General features: G+C 45.2%; 1 protein-coding gene across 1 annotated transcript in view; it reads right to left on the reverse strand.

Annotated features, from left to right (window-relative positions):
- Positions 1-25164, reverse strand: part of MYO7A (myosin VIIA) — a 116734-nt gene that overhangs the window by 12804 nt on the left and 78766 nt on the right. Inside the window, exons 32-42 of the mRNA XM_087965983.1 lie at positions 24453-24623; positions 22362-22479; positions 20095-20221; positions 19351-19520; positions 17481-17671; positions 16043-16167; positions 7425-7582; positions 6247-6400; positions 5801-5956; positions 3115-3220; positions 431-544 (exon numbers count right to left, since the gene is read on the reverse strand). Of these exons, the coding sequence (XP_087822109.1) occupies positions 431-544; positions 3115-3220; positions 5801-5956; positions 6247-6400; positions 7425-7582; positions 16043-16167; positions 17481-17671; positions 19351-19520; positions 20095-20221; positions 22362-22479; positions 24453-24623 (1590 nt within the window). The remainder of the gene's footprint in view (positions 1-430; positions 545-3114; positions 3221-5800; positions 5957-6246; positions 6401-7424; positions 7583-16042; positions 16168-17480; positions 17672-19350; positions 19521-20094; positions 20222-22361; positions 22480-24452; positions 24624-25164) is intronic.

Consider the following 25164-nt stretch of genomic DNA (forward strand, 5'->3'; position numbering starts at 1 on the left):
TGGGAACAAAAGCTGATTGTCATACTCTTCTCATGAAATACTTCTGGACTCGCTCAAATGTATGAATGTCCGATATACAGTGCGGATTCCAGACAGATGAGCTGTATTCGAGTATTGGTCTACCAAAGGTTTTGTATGCCCTAGTTAGCAATCCAATATTTCCAGAGGAGAAGCTTTGTAAGATTAGATTTACAATTAATTAGATTTTACAACTAATTACAAATTGCAACTGGGAAAACCATGGCCTTGAAACATTGCTATCATGTCACCCATGGTCCTTCTTTTCATTAAACTAGACAGACCCAAATCTTGCAACCGTTCCTTGTACGTTTTTAGGTTCCAGTATGAATGGACTCGGCTGGGGGAAGCTTCCGTTAATACAGGATATAACTCCGAATAAAATCCAGCCAGCTACGAGTTGTAAACTCACCTTGTCCGAAATCTTAATAAAAAGGCTGAATCCTTCCGGTGATTTTAAAAGCAGACGTTTGGAAATGCTTTGACAGAAATCTTTGGCTTTGGTGCCTGATTCCACTTCAAATGCCTGATGAGAAAAAGAAAAAAAGAAGAAATATCGCGGCTTCAAACAAGCTGAGTTCACCTCTTGGGCCAAACTAGGGTTTAAACATGGTTTGCTCAATTGAATACAAGTCAGCTGGCTGGATGGGCCCAGCTGAGAGAGGTTAGAAGTTATAGCAAATAAATAAACCATGATGGCCTATGGCAGTGATGGCGAATCTTTTTGTTGTGGTGTGCTGAAAGTGTGCGCGCGCGATAGTGCGTGAGATAGTGCCAGCACCCACAATGCATTGCACCCCCTTCTGTGCATGCGCACGCAACAGCCCCACACCAGGGGTGGGATTCTACCAGTTCGCACCTATTCGCTAGAACCGGTTGTTAACATTCTAAGCAGTTCAGAGAACCGGTTGTTAGAAGGAATTACTGGGCTAATCCTGTAAGGAAGGCAGGAAGGAAACATTCTGGTGTTGCTGACAGAAACTGCCTCTCGGTTAACCCTTATTGCATTCTTGGCAGGATTAGACTTCCTGTCTCAGGAACTTCTCTGGAGTATTTTTTCCTCCTTTGCTGGTACTTTGCTTGTGTGGAGTGACCATTCAAAGTTACAATGGCACTGAAAAAAGTGGCTTATGACCGTTTTTCACACTTACGACTGTTGTAGCATCCCCACAATCACGAGAGGCCAGGCGCGGAGATGCGTGTCTCGATGTGAGTGATGTTGAGCTGGCCACACCCAGCCAGTCACATGACCACCGAGCCACGCCCACCAACAAAGCCACGCCCACAGAACCGGTTGTTAAAAAATTTGAATCCCACCCCTGCCCCACTCCCTTACCTGCACTGCGCATACGCGCACCTCCCAGCGGATTTTCAGCCCATTTGAGGCCTTTTCGCCCTCCCACAGGCTGGAGGGAAGCCTCTGCCCCCTCAGGAAGCTGAAAACAGGCCCATTTCGGCACTTCTGGTATTTCCAGAAGGCCTGTGTTTCGGCCTCCCGAGGCTGCAGAGGCTTCCCTCCAGCCTGTGGGAGGGCGAAAAGGCCTCAAATGGGCCCAAAATCAGCTGGGAGGCCCATGTGCAGTGCAGGTAAGTTTGGCTGGGGCTCACGTCCCACACTAATGACTCTGTGGCCACCTGTGGCATGCGCGGCATAGGTTTGCCATCCCGGGTCTAAGGCAATGCATTAACCCCGATAGCAGGAAACGTTCAAACCAGCTTTGCAAGTCTGTCTCTTTTATTTAGCTACGGCTGTTGGGTTTAAAAGTGGTCCTTGACTTACAACCATTTGTTTAGCCACCGTTTCAAGTTACGACGGCCCTGAAATAAATTATTGAGGGCCAGTCTTCGCACTTACGACCAATGCAACATCCTCCGGTCACGTGTTCACCATTCACCACCTTCCCAGCTGGCTTCCGACAAGCAAAGCCAATGGGGTGGAAATCTGGATTCGCTTAATGACCACATGAGTCACTTAAGGAGTGCGCTGACTTGCTTAGCAACCTTGGCAAGGAAGGCCCTGAAATCGGGTGTGGCACGTTTCATATTCGCCTTGCTTGACAGAAACAGAAATTCTGACTCCAATTGAGGTCATAAGCTAAGGATTATCTACATTTATACATTATAGGTAGTCTTCGACTTACAACAGCTTTATTTAGTGACAATGGCACTGAAAATGTGACTTATGACTCTTTTTCACACTTACGACTGGGTGCAGGCTCCCCAGGGTCACAGGATCAAAATTCAGATGCTTGGTAACTGACTCATATTTATGACGGTTGAGGAGGGAATCCCCTTTCTGACAAGCAAAGTCACATGGGGAAGCCGGATTCACTTAACAGCCTCCTTACTAACTTATCAACTGCAGCGATTCACTTAGCAACTGGGGCCAGAGAGGTTGTAAAATGGGGCAAAACTCACTGAACCCATGTTTCACTTAAGGATGGAAATCTGGGGCTCCGTTGTCGTTGTAAGGTGAGGACGACCTGTATTTCCTTAACCGAAGTGTTCTGACCCACGCCCTTTCCCAACAAATCAAACACAGTTCAAAAAGAACAGAAACCTTGTAATAATTAGATTTTTTGCAGAAACCTTCTGCAAAATAATTAGCTGTGATAAGCACAAGCCTTGCCAAACTGTGTGAGACTTGCCAAAAGATAACAGACAAGAAATAATTTGCAAAATAAGAATCTTCAAATACAAACTCAGGATACTGGAATGTCCACGAGGCTGGAGTTTCAAAACGTCTTTGCTTCCTGCAAAGAAGGTTCGCTTCACAGCTGCCTTTTATCTTCTTGAAGGAGGGGCCATCACCTTGCAGCCTTACTCCCGAGCCGCCCGTGTTGTTGCAGCTGCTCTTTCCTGCAAGCAATCCTGCGCGCACACGCACTTGACACAGGCTCCTCGGGAACCTCCTCATCGCTGCTGCCAGCCCCCACAATCTCTGAAGGAAGCAGTCCACTCCCTAATGGTCCTGGCCCCTCATCTGACTCCTCGCTCCCCTCAGCCGTCCATACCTGCTGCTGGCTAACCACAACACAAAGTGACCCGGGATTGACTTTTCTTACTGACCGGGCCGAGAATTTTTTTTGCCTTTACCTCATCAGTGTCATCCGGGAAATAGACTTTGTGGAAAATCTGCGTCGTTTTATGCTGAATGGCCTCCACTTCCACCAGATGGGGAGGATATCTTCGGGACCCGTTCCTACAAGAGACAAAAAGTTGACGGATTTAAATGGATGGTTGTATTCAAAGAGGAGAATAGATTTATGTATTTTTCATTCGGATATCACGTTCGGATTTGGTGCTTGATGAAAAAAAATCAAACTTAAGACTTTGGCTTTGCCGATTAGATGGATGCGTTGTCATGGAAACGACTAGTTATGTACTAGTGTGTGAAAGTAAAAAGTGGAAGTTGCATTGTTGTTATCTTGTGCTGTGCTACGAGGGGTCGGAAGTGAACGCCTTCTTCTTTTTTCCCTTGTACCTCGTATTTTAGACACCCAAGCAGCTTTCGCGCCTAAAACGCAACTAGAATTCACCGTCTCCTAGTGATTGGGCCAAAGTTATCCAGCTGGCTTCTGGGCCTTAAGGCAGGGCTAGAATTCACCGTCTCCTAGTGACTGGGCCAAAGTTATCCAGCTGGCTTTCATGGCTAAGGTGGGACTAGAATTCACCAGGTCCTGGTGATTGATCCAAAGATACCCGAGCAGCTTTCGTACCTAAAGTGGAACTAGAATTCACTGTCTCCAAGCAATTGGCCCAAAGTTACCCAGCTGGCTTTTGTGACTAAAGCAGGCCTAGAATTCCCTGTCTCCTGGTGACTGGGCCAAACTCAGCCAGCTGGCTTTCAAGCCTAAGGTGGAACTAGAATTCACCAGGTCCTGGTGATTGATCCAAAGATACCCAACCAGCTTTCGTACGTAAAGTGGAACTAGAATTCACTGTCTCCAAGCAATTGGCCCAAAGTTACCCAGCTGGCTTTTGTGACTAAAGCAGGCCTAGAATTCCCTGTCTCCTGGTGACTGGGCCAAACTCAGCCAGCTGGCTTTCAAGCCTAAGGTGGAACTAGAATTCACCAGGTCCTGGTGATTGATCCAAAGATACCCAACCAGCTTTCGTACGTAAAGTGGAACTAGAATTCACTGTCTCCAAGCAATTGGCCCAAAGTTACCCAGCTGGCTTTTTGTGACTAAAGCAGGCCTAGAATTCACCGTCTCCTGGTGACTGGGCCAAACTCAGCCAGCTGGCTTTCAAGCCTAAGGTGGAACTAGAATTCACTAGGTCCTGGTGATTGATCCAAAGATACCCAACCAGCTTTCGTACGTAAAGTGGAACTAGAATTCACTGTCTCCAAGCAATTGGCCCAAAGTTACCCAGCTGGCTTTTGTGACTAAAGCAGGCCTAGAATTCCCTGTCTCCTGGTGACTGGGCCAAACTCAGCCAGCTGGCTTTCATGGCTAAGGTGGAACTAGAATTCACCAGGTCCTGGTGATTGATCCAAAGATACCCAACCAGCTTTCGTACCTAAAGTGGAACTAGAATTCACCGTCTCCTAGTGATTGCCCCAAAGTCACCCAGCTGGTTTTATGCCTAAGGCAGGACTAGACAGTCTCCTGGTGATTGGTACAAAGTCACCCAGCCTAAGCTGGAACTAGAACTCACCATCACCCAGCGCCTAGCCCAGCCTCTTGACCTAACTTTCTCTCACTACTACTTGATTCAGTGGATTGGTTCTCCCATTCTCAGCCGAATAGCGGCTTTCCCAGGGGTGGGATTCTGCCGGTTCAGATCGGTTCGGGCAAACCGCTAGCTCCGAAGATCAGCTGGGAGTGAACCAGTTTACTCTGACAATCATGTGGGGCCTCCCTGCCTGCCCCTGTGCTGTGCTGACCTTTATCGTCCCAGCTGGTCCGCGTGGAAGATTGGATTGCTGCTCCTCAGCTGTGTTACTCCCCTGAAGTAACACAGCAGGGTAAGGACTTTTGCATTGCTGTTCACGCGAAGCACGCGATCACCGAACCCAGTGGTCGCCAACCAGTGGGCCGGGGAACCACTGGTGTTCTGCGAGAAAATTTTGGTGGTCCGCAGAGAAATGTCTCCCCCCACAAAGCAATTAAATCCAAGCTGCACGGGAAGGCAAGGCTTGCATCGTCTGCCTTGCGAACAACACGAGATAGTGAGGGGAGGGGGGAAAGGGCGGAGGGGGGGAATTTGCCCCACTAGCCCCACGTGCCTGCCCTGCCATCGGGCTGCTTCTTTCCGCTTTTCTTCTTCTGCTTTTGGCTGCACGCAAGGAAAGTAGCAGAAGTCTTCTTTTCTCTGCCCCAAACTCCTCCAGAAATTAGTCTTTGGGACCCTGCAAGGCCTCCTGCTCCAAGAGGCTGTGCAAAGACTCATTTCTAGCAGAGTTTGGGGGAGAGAAAGCAAGATTTCTGCGGCTCCTGCTGCTTTCCTTGCATGAAGCTAAAAGTCTCTCTCTCTCTTTCTCCCTGAAAACGGAGCTGGAGACGGTATCCTGCGATCCCAAATAAAGAACGATCGATCGGTAGGAACACGGGGTGGGGGATTTTCCTGCAGATTTTTTTTGGGGGGGATTTTCCCAGGGTCTCTGGTTCATGGGATTTAAAAATTATGAATTTGGTGGTCCCTGAGATGCAAAAGGTTGGCAACCCCTGAACCGAACCAGTTGTTATTATACCGGCAGCATCCCATTCTCCGGGCTTCCCCCAATTCCTCCTTCCCCAAATGGGGTGGGGGGGGGTTTCGGCCACGGGGCACGAACCTCAGAGCCTTCTGCAGCCTCTGCAGGCAGTCGTTGGCGAGCGGGTGATGCTTCCGCGACTGGACGAACCTCTGGACATGAAGGAGCAGGACGTTACTAGGCGCAAAGAGTCCCGTGCACAGCCAGAGCAGTTCCCAGCCTTTTTCTTCGCTGTACCTTTCCCGCAAGAAATACAAAAGCGCACTATATAATATTCTGGACAAAGATAAAGAGACTCCTTCAAAGCAAGCTAGGCATCTAGCGATATCTCAGTATATACAGGTAGTTCTCAATGGCACTGAAAAAAAGCAACCTATGACCGTTGTTTTTTTGTGTGCTTACGACCGTTGTAGCATCATCAATCGTTGTAGCGATTCTGGCAGTTACGCTTCTCATAGAGAAAGCGTTGGCACCATCAGAGCAAGGCAGCCCAGCGGAGAGAGAGAGGCAAAAAAAACACCACTTACTTCACGTGGTTGTCGGTCAGCTGCTTCAGGACCTGCGAGTAAATCTCGTCTCGGAGAGCTTCAGCCTTCAAGGCCCCTTCAAAGATTTGATCTGTTAGCTCATTCACGGAGCGGGTCCTTTTGGAGGGGTAATCGCCCATGTACTTCAGGATGGGTGTCCCGGTTAAGGATATAATTAAAGATAAGGATCCCTCCCTCCCACTTGGTCATTTCCTTCCTTCCTTGCTTCCTTCCCTTCCCTTCCCTCCCTCCCTCCCTGTCATTCTGTCATTTCCTTCCTTCCTTCCTTCCTTCCTTCCTTCCTTCCTTCCTTCCTTCCTTCCTTCCTTCTCCTCTCCCTCTCTCCCACCCTGTCATTCTGTCATTTCCTTCCTTCCTTCCTTCTCCTCTCCCTCTCTCCCACCCTGTCATTCTGTCATTTCTTTCCTTCCTTCCTTCCTTCCTTCCTTCCTTCCTTCCTTCCTTCCTTCCTTCTCCTCTCCCTCTCTCCCACCCTGTCATTCTGTCATTTCCTTCCTTCCTTCCTTCCTTCCTTCCTTCCTTCCTTCCTTCCTTCCTTCCTTCCTTCCTTCCTTCCTTCCTTCCTTCTCCTCTCCCTCCCTCCCTCCCTCCCTGTCATTCTGTCATTTCCTTCCTTCCTTCCTTCCTTCCTTCCTTCCTTCCTTCCTTCCTTCCTTCCTTCCTTCCTTCCTTCCTTCCTTCCTCCCTCCCTCCCTCCCTCCCTCCCTCTAGACATTGGACATCCTTTGCATGACAAGCCCATAGTGAACCGAAGAGTTGGAGAAATCTTGTCCATTCAACGAGAAGCTAATCTAAATGAGACCCGGGAGGGAAAAGGGAGGTGAACCGAAGTCCAGGTGAGCTCTTACCTCAAGATCTGGCGCTGACGCCCCACCTGGCTGGCTTCCCAAAACGTCTAAAACCAAATCCATGGAAGTCCCTGGAGAACCCTGGCTTTGACGGCAACGAGGCTGCCTCTGAAGGCCATCTACTGGGAGATGAGCGGGCTCCCTAGGGCAGTTTGGTGGCCCACCGAGAGAACAAGTTCTGGACTAGGTGGACCTGGGCTCCCAACCAGAAGGCCACCACTTATGTTCCTAGGAAACCAGCATCAGACTCCATAGGATGTTTCACATGTGGGGGAAAATGCTCAATTGACTCCAAATTCAGAAGGATATCAATGAAAGCCATGCAGGCTTCTTGAGATAGCTCTTCGCTGCTTAGGACCTTCTTCAGCAGGGGCTGTTTGATTGGCTCCCTGGTGTAGGACCACAACTTGTCTTTCCCTCGGTTTTTGGTGATCATCACCCTGCTCAGGGTGTGTTTGGGAGGAGGCCTGGCGAAGAAAACGGGCTGTCAATCAAGGGAGGTGCTGTTAGGTATAACATTGATACCAAATATGGTTTGGGTGAATAAATATATAAAACTTAGATATCATGGTTTAAGTGCTTATCACTTTAAGCACAATGCAGCAGGCAATTAGCCGATTAAGGGTGCGGTTAGAAGTTACAATATAAGGAAGCATTAGAAGCTGGAAAGCTTACTGGCTGTAACTGTTGCTGGCTGTAACTGAGTGCTGCTGCGACTTACTGTGTGCTACTGCGACTAACTGTGATTACTGACTGTGAGTGCCTGAGACTAAACTGTTATTGTTTGCTACTGTTTGCTGATTTACTGCGTAATTCTACTGAATATCCAGCGTTTGTTTCTCTGGAGAGTGAAACCGGAGGAGGAGAAGATATCTTTATCGGCTGATAAAGATATTGCAAGGACTCTTAACTTGGACTATACTAGTGAGTCTTACTGGATGGAAATACTGTGAATGACTTAATGGACTGAATGACAATGCTTAAACTCTAACTGGATTAAAAACTATTTAAACTACAAACAGTGTTTGTGTTCAGTGTGTGTATACTCTGGGGCCCTTCCGCTCTCCTTTGGCTTCCTGGCTTGACTACTGCTGCAATACTCTTCTAGGGGTTAATCTCCAAACCCTAACATTGGTTATGGGCCCAGCAGCATAGTCTAACTAACCAGGATATAGCAGAGAGAGTTGGTGTGAGTTGCACATTACTGTAAAAACAAACTGTTTTAATTAGTTTAAAATAGTCAAAATATCTGAAGAGTAATGGCACAAGTAAATTTGTCACAACTGTCCATGATATCCAGGCTGGATGGAACAAACTATGTTTCATGGTCAATGAAATGTAGTTTACTTCTACGCAGAGAAGGTTTGTGGGACATTATAGCAAACCCACCAGATGTGAGTAGCTGGGATCCTGCTAATGATGATGATAACGAAAAGTTACAAGACTTTAAACTGAAGAATGAGCAGGCTTTATGCATCATAGGACTGACTCTCTGTGATCAGCAGCTTGTCCATATTCGTGGAGAAGAAAATGCTGCAAACTGCTGGGAGAACCTCAGGAAGATTTATGTTCGGGACAGTGTAGGAGCACATATAAATCTTACACGGAAGCTTTTTCGAACGCATCTTCAGAGGAATGGAGATATGTTAGTTCATTTAAACTGTATGAAGAGCATTTTTCAAGAATTGCAAGAAAAAGAGCTTATATTTAATGAACTGCAACAAGTCTACATAATATTATCTTCATTAGATCAAAGCTATGATGACTATGTGACTTCGTTAGAAGTATTGCCAAAAGAAAGCCTCTCATTAACCGAGATTACAGGCAGGCTACTAGAAGAAGCCAGAAGAAGGCGTGAGCGTGACGAGCTGAGAGAAGATAAGAAAGAAGAGAAATTATCTTCAAAGCTTGAAAGAAACCAGCAAAGCAAAGTAAAGCACCTGGAAGAAGAGAATTTATCTTCAACGGCATACACAATTAAAAAGTGTTTTAATTGTGGAGGCAGAGGACATTTGGCAAGATTCTGCAAAAAGAGAAAAAGCCAGAATGTAAAAAGCCAAAGAAAGCATTTGAACTAGCCACGTTTAGCAACTCTGATGTGAAGAATAATTTATGGGTGGTTGACAGTGGCGCATCCCACTGCATCACAAGAGATAAGACAAAATTTATAAAAATGTCTACAAGTTCTCAACATATATCTCTTGCTAACGGCTGGAACTTGAAAGCGAAAGGTCAAGGTTTTGCACGTTGTCCGTACATAAACCAGGATATAAAAATGTTGTATGTACCACAACTAAAGTTTAATTTGCTTTCAGTAAGGGTATTAGATAAATTAGGTTATGTAATTACTTTTAAAGATAATAATTGCATAATTGAAAAAGATAACAAAAGGGTAACTGCAGCTTTAAATGGAACATTATATGTATTAGATAATAGTAAGAAAGGGAGGCTCAAACTGTATTTAATAATATAAAGCCTCATGATGAATGTATCCATTTATTGCATAGGCGTTTGGGGCATGTAAATTTTAAAATGCTAAAACGTACAGTTGAGTTATCTGAAGGAATAAGGTTAAAATCTTGTGATAAATATTTGCGTTGTAATGTTTGCTGTGAAGATAAGAGCAAGGTATTGCCTGCAAATAGGCTAAATGGTTTCAAAACAAAAGAACCTTTAGAACTAGTATTTGCAGACATAATAGGTCCAAAGAAACCCAGTATGGGGGGTGCTAGATATATACTGAGCATTATGGACCATTATTCTAGATATGGGTTTTGCTATTTAATGAAAAGCAAAACTGAAACATATCAACATTTTTTCAATTGGCTTAGGTTTGCTGAAAGAAAGTCTAAACGTCAACTGATAACCCTGGTGACAGATAATGGCACGGAATTTGTTAATAACAAATTCCAGAACAGACTTAAGGTAGCTGGAATAGAGCATAAGAAGTCTGCTCCATACAGGCCAGAACATAACGCTTTTATTGAAAGAAGAGGCCAAACACTACAGGCAATGGTTAGAACAATGTTAAATGATTCTGGGTTACCTGATTCTTTGTGGGGGGAGGCTACAATGTGTGCTAATAACATATTGAACAACGTTGTTAATACAACAACAGGTGAAATTCCATTCACCAGATGGCATGGCAGGAAACCTGATCTAAGTTACCTGCACACATTTGGTGCACCAGCATGGGTGCATATTCCTGCACAACTCAGAAAAAAAGGGCAACATAGAGCTAAAAGATTTTTCTTCGTTGGTTATCAGGCAAACCATAGGGCATATAGATTTTGGGAGAAAGGCACATCTAAAGTGTTATGTAGTGCTAGTGCCCAATTTCTAGAACATGAAGGATGGGAGAAATTAGAACAGGATGCCAATAAAGATGTAATTATTGAATCCTATAGAAATCCCATTAGTTATCCCTGTAACTTTAAAAATAAAGTAAAGAGACAAATACAGGATGAAATAGTGCCCATAAAGGAAGAAACAGATTCAATAGCTGAACAGGATGAGGAAGATGAACAGGTAGTAGTTCAACAAAGTCCTCCTGTAAGCCCTGTAATTCCCAGAAGAACTACACGTGTATCTAGACCGCCTGATAGGTACCAGGCTAACACAGTGTGCCAGATTAATCAAGTTCCTAATTCTGTTGAAGAAATTAAAAAGTATCCTAATAAGGAAAAAGAAAAATGGTATGCAGCAATGAATAAGGAACTGAATTCATTAAGTGATATGAAGGTGTATGAAAATGCCAAATTACCTGTAGGAAAGAAATCCATTGGCTGCAAATGGATATTTAAGGTAAAAATAGATAAAGATGGTAATTTAATTCATAAGGCAAGGTTAGTAGCCCAAGGTTTTAGGCAGAATGCTAATGACTATGATGAGGTGTTTGCACCTAGTCTTAAGGCAGCAACCTTGAGGGCAGCTTTAGTGTGGGCAGCTAGTAAAAACTATATAGTTAACCATTTAGATGTGGAAACTGCTTACTTGCACGCCCCATTAAAACATATTATTTATATGAAAAAACCTGTTGGTATTAAAGGTGAAAATAAGGATAATAATGATTGTTGGTTGTTAAAGAAAAGTCTCTATGGTCTTAAACAATCAGGCTATGAATGGAACCAGTATATTGTAAAGGAACTAGACAATATAGGATTTAAAGCTGGTTTAGCCGATCCATGTCTGTTTAAGAGGGAGACAAATGGGAAAGTATCATTATTATTACTATTCACAGATGACATTGCATTGATAACTGAAACTAATGATGAAGCAAATAAAATAATAGCATCATTAGGAAAGAGAATAAAGATCAAGCAATTAGGGGAGATAAAGAAGTATCTCGGTTTGAATATAAAGAAAACACGGAAAGGTTTTAAGATATCTCAGGAAGATAAGATAAGCAAATTACTAAAAGATTACAAGATGGAGCTTTGTAAGCCAGCTAAGACTCCAATGAGTCAGGAGTTTAGCAACACTGATGTACAAAGCCCGGAGTTTGATAAGGTGATTTATCAATCTTTAATTGGTAGTTTGAGTTATATTAGTAATTGGTCTAGACCAGATATTTCGTACTGCGTGAATCAGTTGGCTAGATTCAATTCTGCACCATGTGAAAGACACTGGATTGCAGCTAAGAGGATATTAAGATATCTTAAAAAGACAATGAATTATTCATTGTATTTAGAACCAAAGGGTGATTTAATTCTGAGTGCTTATGCAGATGCTAGCTTTGCATCAGAAAGAGACACTAGAAAGTCGACTTCAGGAACAGCCATAATGCTGGGTAATACATTAATAGGCTGGAAGTCAATAAGACAACAGCATATAAGTTTGTCTACTATGGAGGCAGAATTCTCCTGTTTATCTTTGTTATGTACAGAATTAATAATGTATAAACAAATGTTAATTGATATAGGTATAACTGTAGATTATCCTATAATTATACATGAAGATAATCAGGCAGCAATTCAAATGGCCACAAATATTGGAGTAAAAACAAGGAGCAAGCATACAGATCTAAGATACCTAAACGTGAGACAATCTGTAAGAAGTAAGATGATTCAGCTAGAGTACTGTATGTCGGAGGACAATTTAGCTGATAATTTTACTAAAGCCCAAGGTGCCAGTAAGCACCAGGAGAGTTGTGAAAAATATGGGATTAGATTGTAAAGGTATTATATATTTATATCACCCAAAAGGGGAGTATGTTAGGTATAACATTGATACCAAATATGGTTTGGGTGAATAAATATATAAAACTTAGATATCATGGTTTAAGTGCTTATCACTTTAAGCACAATGCAGCAGGCAATTAGCCGATTAAGGGTGCGGTTAGAAGTTACAATATAAGGAAGCATTAGAAGCTGGAAAGCTTACTGGCTGTAACTGTTGCTGGCTGTAACTGAGTGCTGCTGCGACTTACTGTGTGCTACTGCGACTAACTGTGATTACTGACTGTGAGTGCCTGAGACTAAACTGTTATTGTTTGCTACTGTTTGCTGATTTACTGCGTAATTCTACTGAATATCCAGCGTTTGTTTCTCTGGAGAGTGAAACCGGAGGAGGAGAAGATATCTTTATCGGCTGATAAAGATATTGCAAGGACTCTTAACTTGGACTATACTAGTGAGTCTTACTGGATGGAAATACTGTGAATGACTTAATGGACTGAATGACAATGCTTAAACTCTAACTGGATTAAAAACTATTTAAACTACAAACAGTGTTTGTGTTCAGTGTGTGTATACTCTGGGGCCCTTCCGCTCTCCTTTGGCTTCCTGGCTTGACTACTGCTGCAATACTCTTCTAGGGGTTAATCTCCAAACCCTAACAGGTGCTAACACCATTCTATAAAGCCTTAGTAAGACCGCACCTAGAGTAGCGCATCCAGTTTGGGTCGCTATCAAAAAGGACGTTGAGACTCTAGAAAAAGTGCAGAGAAGAGCAGCCAGGATAATTAGGGGACTGGAGGCTAAAAGATATGAAGAACGGTTGCAGGAACTGGGCCTGGCTAGTCTAGGGAAGAGAAGGACCAGGGGAGACAAGATAGCGGTCTTCCAATATTTGAGGGGCTGCCACAGGGAGGAGGAAGGGATCCAACTATTCTCCAAAGCACCTGAAAGCTAGACAAGGAATAATGGATGGAAACTGATGGAGAAATTCAACCTGGAAATAAGGAGAAACTTTCTGACAGGGAGAACAATCAACCCATGGAGCAGAAGTTGCCCTTAGAAGTTGTGGGAGCGCCATCAGTTGAGACTTTCAAGAAGAGGCTGGATTGCCATCTTTTAAAAATGGTGTAGGGTCTCCTGCTGGGGCAGGGGGTTGGACCAGATGACCTACAAGGTCCCTTCCAACTCTGATTATCTGTTAACCTGTCATTTGGTAATCTTGGCCTGGCTCACCAGCCAGTATGGCTTGGGAAAATGGCACAATGCACCAATGTTTATGTCTATGCGTCGGTCCTAGGATTGGGTACTTTGACTAAGGAAAGCACAAACATATAAAGAAGGGTTGCTGGAACTGAGTATATCTAATCTAATGAGAAGAAGGACTAGGGGAGACATGATAGCAGTGCTCCAATATCTCAGGGGCTGCCCCAAAGAAGAGGGAGTCAAGCTAACCTCCAAAGCACCTGAAGGCAGGACAAGAAGCAACGGATGGAAACTCATCAAGGAGAGAAGCAACCTGGAATTAAGGAGAAACTACCTAACAGTGAGGGCAATTAACCAGTGGAACAGCTTGCCACCAGAAATTGTAAATGCGCCAACACTGGAAGTTTTAAAGAAGAGCCTGGACAACCGTTTGTCTGAAGTGGTGTAGGGTTTCCTGCCTAAGCAGGGGGTTGGACTAGAAGACCTTCAAGGTCCCTTCCAACTCTGTTACTCTATTCTATTCTAAAAATAAAATATATACATTTCCTTCTAATTATGGCTTATTGCAGTCAGCCAGATGTTCAGACTGGATTTGGCATTTTTGTTCACCTCTTGGACCTTGATGGTGTTAAAGTCACAAGATGTTGTCAATGTTAGGAAATTCCTCCTTAGTTCCAAGTTGCTTCTCTCCTTGGTTAGTTTCCATCCGTTGCTTCTTCTCCTGCCTCTTCAGGTGCCTTGGAGAATAGCTTGACTCCCTCTTCTTTGTGGCAACCCCTCAGATATTGGAAGAGTGCTATCATGTCACCCCTAGTCCTTCTTTTCATTAAACTAGACATACCCAAATTCCAGCAACTGTTCTTCATATATTTTAGCCTCCATCCTCTTAATCCTCTTTGTTGCTCTTCTCTGCACTCTTTCCAGAGTCTCAACATCATTTTTTTACCCCGTGACAACCAAAACTGGATGCAGTATTCCAAGTGTGGCCTTACCAAGGCCTTATAAATGGTATTAACACTTTATGTGATCTTGATTCTATCCCTGTGTTGATGCAACCTAGGATTGTATTAGCTTTTTGCATGCTGCTGCACACTGCTGGCTCATATTTAAGTCACTGACCACTAAGACTTCGAGATCCCTCTCCCAGTTGCTGCTATTGAGCCAGGTGTCAGCAAATCTGTACCTGCACATTTGGTTTTTCTTGCCTAAGAGGGAAGAAAACCTTACTTTTGTTTATCTTGAATTTCATTTTGTTAGATTGGGTCTAGAGTTCAAATCCGCGGAGATACGCCTGCTCCAAATCAAGCTGCTTTCTGCAATTGACTGATGGCGACTTTTAGTATTTCTCTTTAATTGGTGTTATGATTTGTCTGACTCCTCAGAGGGTGGGAAACTTCAGACTGGGAAATTAAATGTCCAGCCAAATTAAAAATCCAGGAGCTGATGCAGACAGACCCGAAAGAGACTCATTAAAAATGTGACCGATTTAAAAACTAAAGAAATCAGAGAATAAAGGAAGGGATGGACAAAAGAGGAATGCAACAGATGGAAAGCATTGTTGGTTTGCTTAACCTTTGAAATGGACACCCATCATGGGTTTTCTCATAATCAAGCCATGATTTTGGACTCGGCTTGGTCTAGGATGGTCATAGTTTCCCAGTTCAAACTATGGTTAGATGGGTAGATAGACAACCCTATAAGTTGGTTTCAAAAAGAAGCCAATCTATATTTATAAAAGCGAAATATCCCTCACACATCATCACAAAATCTCCAGAACCATAAAGACTACAAACTTGAAATTTGGCATGTATGTTCCTCTTGGCTTCTGGGTACTGACTAAGAAAGGGTTTTTCCAAATGACCATCAGAGCATTAGCATTTCCTATATTATTATTATTATTATTATTATTATTATTATTATTATTATTATTATTATTATTATTATTATTATTATTATTATTATTATTAACATGCTCTGATGCTAAGGAGTTCTACTCCCCCTTCCCACCTGGAAAGAAATCTGCTCCTAATGCAAAACACAAGCAGAGGAGTTTCAGTTTCAGTTTCTCAGCACCAAGCAGCTTTAGGACAGAACAGTTGAGCTAAGCCACGCCCAGGCTCCTCGCTGTCTCCTTCTTGCGCACACAGCAAAAACTGTTTCGGTTTCCAAACAGCCCTCAACTCTCCCACACACTGACAGGACGCTAGCCAGATGAATACCGATGGATGCTGGTAGGCAGAGGCAGAATTTTTCCCTCTTATTTTCCTCCCCAAAAAGCCCAACCAAATAGTTTCGTAAGCGAAACACAGGTACACTGCTAGTTCATCACAAAAAGAAGACGCCGGATGAAAACTGACAAGGGTATCCAATATAGGAGACGAGGAGGCTGAACTGGAAGGTGGGGTTAAACGTGTTACTAGTTTGAGCTCCAAGTGTGGTCGTTTAAGTCGAGGACCACCTGCATAGATAGTAAGGATCAACTCTTCAGTGCGGTGAACTCACCAAGTTCTTCCCACCTGATATTCAGCTCAATTTTGACGGCTTTACCTAAAATAATCGTAGGAGAATTCTTCCAGCGTGTATGGCTTGATCCTTTCTTCGCTGTCGCTCATCACCAGCTGGGACGTCCTTAGGACTTCTTGCCTCTGATTTGGAGTCATGGTTACCAAAGCCTGGAGCCGGGGGGAGCAGAGAAGGTCCCAGGGAGTTATTGCAAATAAAAATGGACTGAAAACGAATCAGAGGAAGTCCTGTGACTCCCACTTTCTCCAACATCCGCCCCCCCCGCAAATTGCATCAATATTTTTTGCACGGTCGTTAAAGCGAGTCACTGCATGTGGTTAAATTAGTCACCCGGAAATTAAGTGAATCTGACTTTCCTCCTCCTCCTCCTCCTCTTCCTCCTCCTCCTCCTCCTCTCTGCAAACCCCTTCCCTTCTAGCACTGATGATGTTACCTAGTTGGGTAATGAAACGTTTGCAAGAAAACAATCAAGCCCAGAGCACCAAGGACCCTACAGTTCTCCTCCTCCTCCTTTTCCTACTCCTCCTCCTCCTCCTCTTTGCAAACCCCACTCCATTCTAGCACTGATAATATTACCTAGTTGGGTCATGAAATGTCTGCAAGAAAACAACCTAGCTGAGAGAGCACCAAGGGCTCCACAGTCCTCCTCTTCCTCCTCCTCTTCCCCCTCCTCCTCCTCCTTCTCCCACTGATGAGGTTCCCTAGTTGGGTCATGAAAGGTCTGCAAGAAAACCATCAAGCTCCGAGAGCTCCAAGGACCCCACAGTTCAACCCTGTTGAAAATATTCAAATATTCTCTTCTATTGGTACTGAGCAGAGTAGAAACCAAGATCCTAATGAAGGATGAAGAAAAAAAAACCTATGCCATCAACACTGTCCAGCCAAGCTACTGTATATAAATAAGGTACAACCCCTCCACCCTTCCTTCCAGCACTGATGATGCTATCTAGTTGGGTCATGAAATATCCACAAGAAAACAACCAAGCTCAGAGAACACCAAGGACCTTACAGTTCTCCTCCTCCCCTCTGCAAACCCCTTCCCTTCCAGCACTGATGATGTTAACTAATTCGGTCGTGAAATGTCTGGATGAAAACAACCAAGTTCAGAGAGCACCGAGGACCCCACAGTCCTTCTCCTTCTATGTCAGCCCTCCTCCTCCTCTTCCTCTTTCTCTCTGCAAACTCCCTTCCCTTCTGGCACTGACAATGTTCCCTAGATGGGTAATGAAACGTCTGCAAGAAAACAGCCAAGTTCAGAAAGCACCAAGGACTCCCCCAGACCAGTTTCAGGAAAATAGAAATTTGTTCACTCACTCACTCATTCATTCATTCATTCATTCATTCATTCATTCATTCAATTTCAATGGCCTCCCAGCTCAATCAAGCGACTATGGACATCTTCCCCCAGAAAACTCCTATTTTTCTCTGTTGAAGCCATCGGCGCTTGTATCGGGCAGTTTACCACGATGTCCGGAGGAGGCGTGGTCATAGTGGGCAGGACGTAGACCGAATCGGTCGGAAAGTCTCCCTTCTGCTTGGTCCGTTCATTGACTCCGTTGGCCCAGCCGGAATTCATGACGTTTTCCCCCGTGTCTTGGTCCAGGATTAGCAAATCTCCTTTGAGGAAGCTGAGAAAACCGGAGTCGTCGCCAGCTGGAGAGAGAGAGAGAGACAGAATTGGAAGATGTCGGCGTGGTGTGGAGGACAAGAGAAAGATCTGGATCTACCTAGAGAAGATCTCTGTGTGATGACCCAGGATGGGATACAAAATAAACACAGTCACACAAAAAAAAACAGGTGAAGCCCCTTTTATTCCTTCACTTGGCTTCCAAGCTCCATATTTTCTTGACAGGAGACAAAAAACTCCCCCACAAGCAATTACAAGAAGGAGGAAAATGCTGTTTAAATTATAAAGAGTAAAAAACAACACAAACCAGGCAAGATAAGGGCTTGAAGACGTCCACAGATATCAGAACACAAACTGGGAAGGACACCAAACTTAGAGAGGAACCATAAACTAGAGATATTTCCACGCTTTGTTTCCAGCACTGGCCCATATGCATGTCCGTCCTCTTATTCAGTTGTCACAGCTGCAGCCCATGAAGGGGATCAAGGCCCTTTCCTCCCCAGTAGACCACGTTTCTCCCTTATCCTCTCCTCCCTGCGTGCCCTAGGATGGAGAGGGGATGGGCCTGGGTCCTCCTCTGACTGCCCAGCCGGCCTCTGCCCTTCCCCGGCCTCCTCCACAACCTCTGGAGCCACACTTCCACTCCCTGTCGGCTGTTCCTCCTCTCCCTCAGTCTCCACCAGGGGTATAACACCTCTGGGTGGTTGCCAGGATGATCTGGGCTCCAGGCCAATGACCCCTCAAGACCAAGGATGAACTAAGACCAGGGGTCTCCAGCCTTGGCAAGTTTAAGACTTGTGGACTTCAACTGCCAGAATTCCTCAGCCAGCAGCAGATAGTTGTCAAGTTATGACCATAATTGAGCCCAAAATTTATGGTCATAAGTTATGGTAGTTGTTAAGCAGATTCCCCACATGAACACTGATTTTACGGTCTTTTTTTGTTGTGGTCATTAAATGAATCACTGTGGCCATTAAATGAATACAGAGAATGTTGAGCGGATCCATTGTCTGAATAGGAAAAAAAGGAAAGAGGGAAAAAAGAAAGGAAAGGAGGGAGGGAAGGAGAATAAGAGAGAGAATGGGAAGGAAGGAAGGAGAATAGGAGAGAGAACAGGAAGGGAGGAAGGATGGGAGGGAGGGATGGAGGGAGGAAGGAAGGAAGGGAGGGAGGGAGAATAGGAGAGAGAATGGGAAGGAAGGAGAATAGGAGAGAGAATGGGAAAGAAGGAAGAAAGGAAGGAAGAAAGGGAGGGACAGAGTGAATGAGTAAGGAAGGAGAATAGGAGAGCAAACGGGAAGGAAGGAAGGAAGGAAGGAAGGAAGGAAGGAAGGAAGGAAGGAAGGAAGGAAGGAAGGGGGGAGGAGGGAGGAACAGGGGGAGGAAGGAAGGAAGAAGGAAGGAAGGAAAGAAGGGAGAATAGGAGAGCGAACGGGAAGGAAGGAAGGAGAGAAGGGGGAAGGTGAGGGATGGACGGAGGAAGGAAGGAAGGGAGGAGGAGACAGAACAGGAAGGAAGGTGGGGAGGACGGAAGTAAGGGAGAGAGGGAAGAGGGAGGAAGGAAGGAAGGAAGGAAGGAAGGAAGGAAGGAAGGAAGAAAGGAAGGAAAGAGAAAAAGGAAGGAAAGGGAAGGAAAGCCTTTTCACTTGAGGAATTAACTCCCAATTTCCCTCACTAAATCCTTCCGTTTGGCTCCTCGGCTCACCTGGATTGGGGTTGTCTTGCAGCGTGACCACGTATTTCGACCTTTTCCTCAGCCCTTCCAGGAAGGTGACCACCAGGGCCCGGATGTCCTCTGCGTTGTTGGACGTGAAGGTGTACTCGTCGCCTTTGATGGTCGCCAGTATGAAACTCTGTCCTTGGAGTTTCCCTCCACTGCAGAAAAGACGACCAAAAGGAAAGAATTCAGCCTGAAATGTTAACCCTAGAAGTCTTCCCAACCCCTTGGCAAAAATATGTACTTGGCTTCCTTGGGCAAACACAACGTGGCCATTAGAGAAAGAATCCGGCCATTGAATGAAGGAATGAGAAGACTTCAGGTTTGATTCTGTGTGTCCATCACACACACAAACACAAAACACACAGATCGCCTGTTTGGGGGAAGTATGATGGCACCTATATTTCTTGCAAGAGAGCCTCAGAAACTAAATTTGGTTTTGGCTTCAGAGTTCTGCTTGGCTGGCGACAAATTGGCACCAATTTTGGCCAGTGGGCAGAATGAGGTTGAAATATAAGAAATATTAAGACTGATTATTGAGGATCCAGATCGGTGCTACCAATTCTCTAGATAATTGGAAATGGCCACTTACGGCAGTGTTTTGTCAACCTTGGCAACTTGGGAGTTGAAGCCCACATCTCTTAAATTTGTCAAGTTTGAGAAATACTTCCTTAGGCCACGGTTCACGCAGTTATGGATTACCTGGGTTGTTGTTGTTTTTAAAGGTCTTACCTATTGCTGGAGACAGCGGTTATCTCCGGGAAAGAAAATTCCAGAAGGACTTGCTCTTGTTCATCTACAAAATATACCCCAGTCCAGTTCACAGCTACAATCAGTTCGTTTTGTGGAAGGCTGGGACCTGGTGTTAGACAAGAAAAAATGGAAGGAAAGGCAGGTGTGGTCTCCCCCCCAAACGTCACCCCAAACACCTGAAGAGGCAGGACAAGAAACAATGGATGGAAACTAATCAAGGAGGGAAGCAACGTGGAACTAAGGAGAAATTTCCTGACGGGAAGAACAATTAACCAGTGGAACTACTTGCCACTAGGATTTGTGGGGACTCTCCATCACTGGAGGTTTTTAAGAAGAGATTGGATAACCAGTTGTCTGAAATGGTATAGAGCTGTGATGGCGAACCTATGGCATGTGGGCCACAGGTGGCCCGCAGAGCCATTTGTGCCAGCATATGAGCTGCAGGCAAACTTACCTCACTGCGCATGCGCGCGCCTCACAGCAGATTTTCGGCCGATTTTCGGCCTTTTTCAGCCTCCCAGAGGCTTGAGGAAGGCTTCTGTAGGCTTTGCAGGCCGAAAACTAGCCCCGTTTCGCCACTTCCTGTTTTTCCGGAAATATCGGAAGTGACGAAACGGGCCTAGTTTTCGGCCTGCAAAGCCTGCAGAAGCCTTCCTCAAGCTTCTGGGAGGCTGAAAAAGGCCTCAAACCGGTCAAAATCACCTGTGAGGCGCAGTGCGGGTAAGGGGGCGGTGAGGTGGGTGGGTGGGGATTGCGCGTGCATGCATAGGGGGCGTGCAGGGGGGCATTGTCTTCTGGGTGCTGGCATGTGAGTGCTAGCATGCTAGCGCCCGCACCATTTTTTGCACAGGAGCCCAAAAAGGTTATCCACCCCTGATATAGGGTTTCCTGCTTGTATACAGGGGGTTGGACTAGAAGACCTTCCAAGGACCCTTCCAGCTGTGTTCTGAACTGAATTAGATATATCTAATTTAATGAAAAGAAGAACTAGAGGGGACATGATAGCAGTCTTCCAATATTTGAGGAGCTGCCACACAGAACAGGGAGTCAATTTATTTTCCAAAGCACAGAGGGTTGTTTAACGACCACAGATTCAACCTCAGTGGTCGCTAAATGACCACAGATTTTACCTGAGTGCTCAGGTTATTCATCCAATGAATAACCACAGTGGGTTTTCTTAATACCTGCCACAAAAGAGGTCACAAAATCATACAGCCATCATGAGTTGCGACCAGAATGGGCAGGCTCCATTATGGTCATAACTCAAGGACTCATTTTACATGTGCTAGTTAGAAATCTACCAAACAGGTTTTCTGCAAGAAACCATTTTGTCTATATCCTGAATAGAACATTTACTATTCCATCCATCCTTAAAATATCCCAACTGAATTACAGTAGGCTCAGTAATTCAGGTGGGATATTTTGATGAGGAACACACAGAAAATATTCGAGGACTCGTTTTATCGATGGTTAGAGAAAAAATATGAAAGTTAGAGACTAGTGAATAGAAAATATGCTTACAGAAGCAAGTAAGTTAAGATGAGGATTGTTACATGATGTGTATCAGTAATAAGCTAAGAGTAGAGAATTAATACCAATGTAACGATCCAAGAAACAAAGCAATCTTTTGAAAACTCTAAAAACACTTGGAAGTTGACTGAAATCTTGCAGCTGTCAACTCGTACAATATTTTTATGGTCTTTTAGAGTTGCCAACAGAAAGGAAGAGGGGGAAAGGGGTTTGAAAGAGCAGTGCGGCAGCTTGGAAATCGAAAGTGCATTCCATAAATATTTTTCAGTGATAGTGACTAGGTGACTGAAGTTTCTGCCATGCAAAATTCTAACTGGAGAGCGTGATTGATGACTCTTGGCTATGGATGTGTCCCATTGGAGAATATGAATTACGATACACCAGAGGGGTGGGGGGAAAACCAGGGTCAAGGGTGACAATGAATGATGTACCTCAGAGTCGGCTACACCAACATGGCATGTTAACTCCCAATAAATCCTGTTTAGTTTTGGAAGTTTGGCTCGAGGCTCATGATTTAAATGGGGGTGACTGCTGGAATCCTGACAGCAGCATTTTGTGATTGGAGAAGGTGCTTGGGGCGTCCCAAATGCTGGCAGAAGAGCACACGTGATCAGGAAAAGTTGACAAACTAATTGCATGAGTGACCTCCTACCTGTTGAGCAATCTGTCGTTTGTGAATCTGTCGTCTTCGAGCGATGGGAAACTTTGGAGCTTACCTGAAAACTTAAATGCTTCGTAGAACCTGGAGAAGAGCAAAGGCCACTTGAAGCGAGCGAAGTCCACCACTTCCTCCTTAACTCTTTTAGGATCCATCCTCTTCTGAGTATAAATTCCCTGGAACACAAAGGGAAAAAAAAATATTGGTAACAGATAACAGACAATCAGAGTTGGAAGGGACCTTGTAGGTCATCTAGTCCAACCCCTTGCCCAAGCAGGAGACCCTACACCATTTCTGACAGAGGGCAGTCCAGTCTCTTCTTGAAAGCCTCCAGGGATGAAGCTCCCACAACTTCCGGAGGGCAACTTCTGTTCCATGGGTTGATTGTTCTCCCTGTCAGAAAGTTTCTCCTTATTTCCAAGTTGAATCTCTCCTTGTTCAGTTTCCATCCATTGTTCCTTGTTGGGGCTTTAGGGGCTTTGGAGAATAGCTAGACCCCCTCCTCCTCTCTGGAGCAGCCCCTCAAATATTGGAAATATTGCTCTCCTGTCTCCCCCGGTCCTTCTCTTCACTAGACTAGCCAGGCCCAGTAACCCGTTCTTCATATGATTTAATCTCCAGTCCCCTTGACACGGATTAACAGAATAACGGAGTTGGGAGGGACCTTGGAGGTCTTCTAGTCCAACCCCCTGCTCAAGCAGGAGATCCTATAGTATGGGCTATAAATGGCCTATACCATTTCAGATAAATGTTTATCCAATTTTTTTGTCATACCCCTGGTGGAGACTGACTCTGAGGGAGAGGAGGAACAGCTGACAGGGAGTGGAAGTGTGGCTCCGGAGGTTGTGGAGGAGGCTGGGGAAGGGCAAAGGCTGGCTGAGCAGTCAGAGGAGGACCCAGGCCCATCCCCTCTCCATCCTAGGGCATGCAGGGAGGAGGGGATAAGGGAGAAACGTGAATGGCGTGGTCTATGGGGGAGGAAAGGGCCTTGATCCCCTTCTTGGGCTGCAGGTGTGAGAACTGAATAAGAGTTTGGACCTGTGTACTGGTGAACACTGGAAACAAAGCGTGTTTTATTTTGGGCTGAAGTTATCTTGTTTGGCGTCCTTCCAACAGACTGCGTCTTGTTATCTCCTTGAATTTGGTAATTACTTATCCTGTTTCCGTTGTGGAAATGTCATCATTGTAATTTGTTTAGGTTTTGTTTATTTCACCTCTATCTGCTCATTAAGTTCGGACTGTATTGCTTTCTTTTGAAGACTATTTTTGAGTATGTTTTACCTCCAGCTGAGTATTATTAGAACAGTGGGGCTAATAAAGAACATTTATTTACGTTTTGGATTTTGTTACGTTTGTATCCCACCCTGGGTCATCACACTTTTCTTAAAAACTTCCAGCACCTACAACTTCTAGAGGCAAGCCGTTCCACTGGTTAATTCTCTTCACTGTTAGGAAATTCCTCTAGGCGAGACTAGAACTCACGGTCTCCTAATTATTAGCCCAAAGTCACCTAACAAGCTAAGGTGGGACTAGAACTCACCGTCTCCCAGTGATTGGCCCAAAGTCACCCAGTTGGCTTTCGTACCTAAGGTGGGACTAGAACTCACTGTCTCCTAATGATTAGCCCAAAGTCACCTAACAAGCTTTCTTGCCTAAGGTGGGACTAGAACTCACCGTCTCCCAGTGATTGGCCCAAAGTCACCCAGCTGGATTTCATGGCTAACGTGGGACTAGAACTCCCAGTCTCCTGGTGATTGGCCCAAAGTCACCCAGCTGGCTTTCATGCCTAAGGCGGCTAGAACTGTCTCCCAGTGATTGGCCCAAAGTCACCCAGTTGGCTTTCGTACCTAAGGTGGGACTAGAACTCACCGTCTCCCGGTGATAGGTCCAAAGTCACCCAGCTGGCTTTCATGCCTAAGGCGGGACTAGAACTCACCGTCTCCCAGTGATTGGCCCAAAGTCACCCAGTTGGCTTTCGTCCCTAAGGTGGGACTAGAACTCACTGTCACTTGATGATTGACCCAAAGTCATCCAGCTGGATTTCATGCCTAAGGCTGGACTTGAACTCATGGTCTCTTATCCACTGCAGATGGGCCTTCTATCCTGCATACTCTCACTCCTGTTGCAAAAGGGAATCCCTCCGCGTTACCTTTTTATGGGCCGCGATGATAAACTGAGCCCACTTCTCGACCGTTTTGGAAGGCGTGATCTCTCGGTCGGGAATGTAGGAGGGAATCAGATTCAAAAGACGCTCCAAGACCATTTCGGATCCATAATCCACGTAGTATTGCTGGGAAGCTAATTCGGCCATGTCTTCCTCCTGGCAAAGACATATGGGAAGAACAATTAAAAAAAAGAGCTAGTGGCCCTCAACTTACAACCATTTGTTCAGCCACTGGGTTGTGGCCTGGTGGCCACCGGCCCCTCCAGCAGCTGAATCAGAGGAGGAGTTAGCGTGGGAGTCGGGGTCGGCATTAAGGCAACCTGAGAGCTCCGAGGGGGAAGAGGGAATGGGGCTGGCGGAGAGAGACAGAGAGAGACAGGACAGAGAGAGAGAGAGAGAGAGAGAGAGAGGCAGAGAGAGAGAGAGAGAGGCAGAGAGAGAGAGAGAGAGAGACAGAGACAGAGACAGAGAGAGAGAGAGAGAGAGACAGAGAGAGAGAGAGAGAGACAGAGACAGAGAGAGACAGAGACAGACAGACAGAGAGAGACAGAGAGAGAGAGAGAGACAGAGACAGAGAGAGACAGAGGCAGAGAGAGAGACAGAGAGAGAGAGAGAGACAGAGGCAGAGAGAGAGACACAGAGAGAGAGAGAGACAGAGGCAGAGAGAGAGAGAGAGAGAGACAGAGGCAGAGAGAGA

Source organism: Notechis scutatus, chromosome 5 (assembly GCF_049901735.1).
Source record: "Notechis scutatus isolate UNSWTSFEM ecotype Mainland chromosome 5, rNotScu1.2, whole genome shotgun sequence".
Lineage (NCBI taxonomy): Eukaryota > Metazoa > Chordata > Lepidosauria > Squamata > Elapidae > Notechis > Notechis scutatus.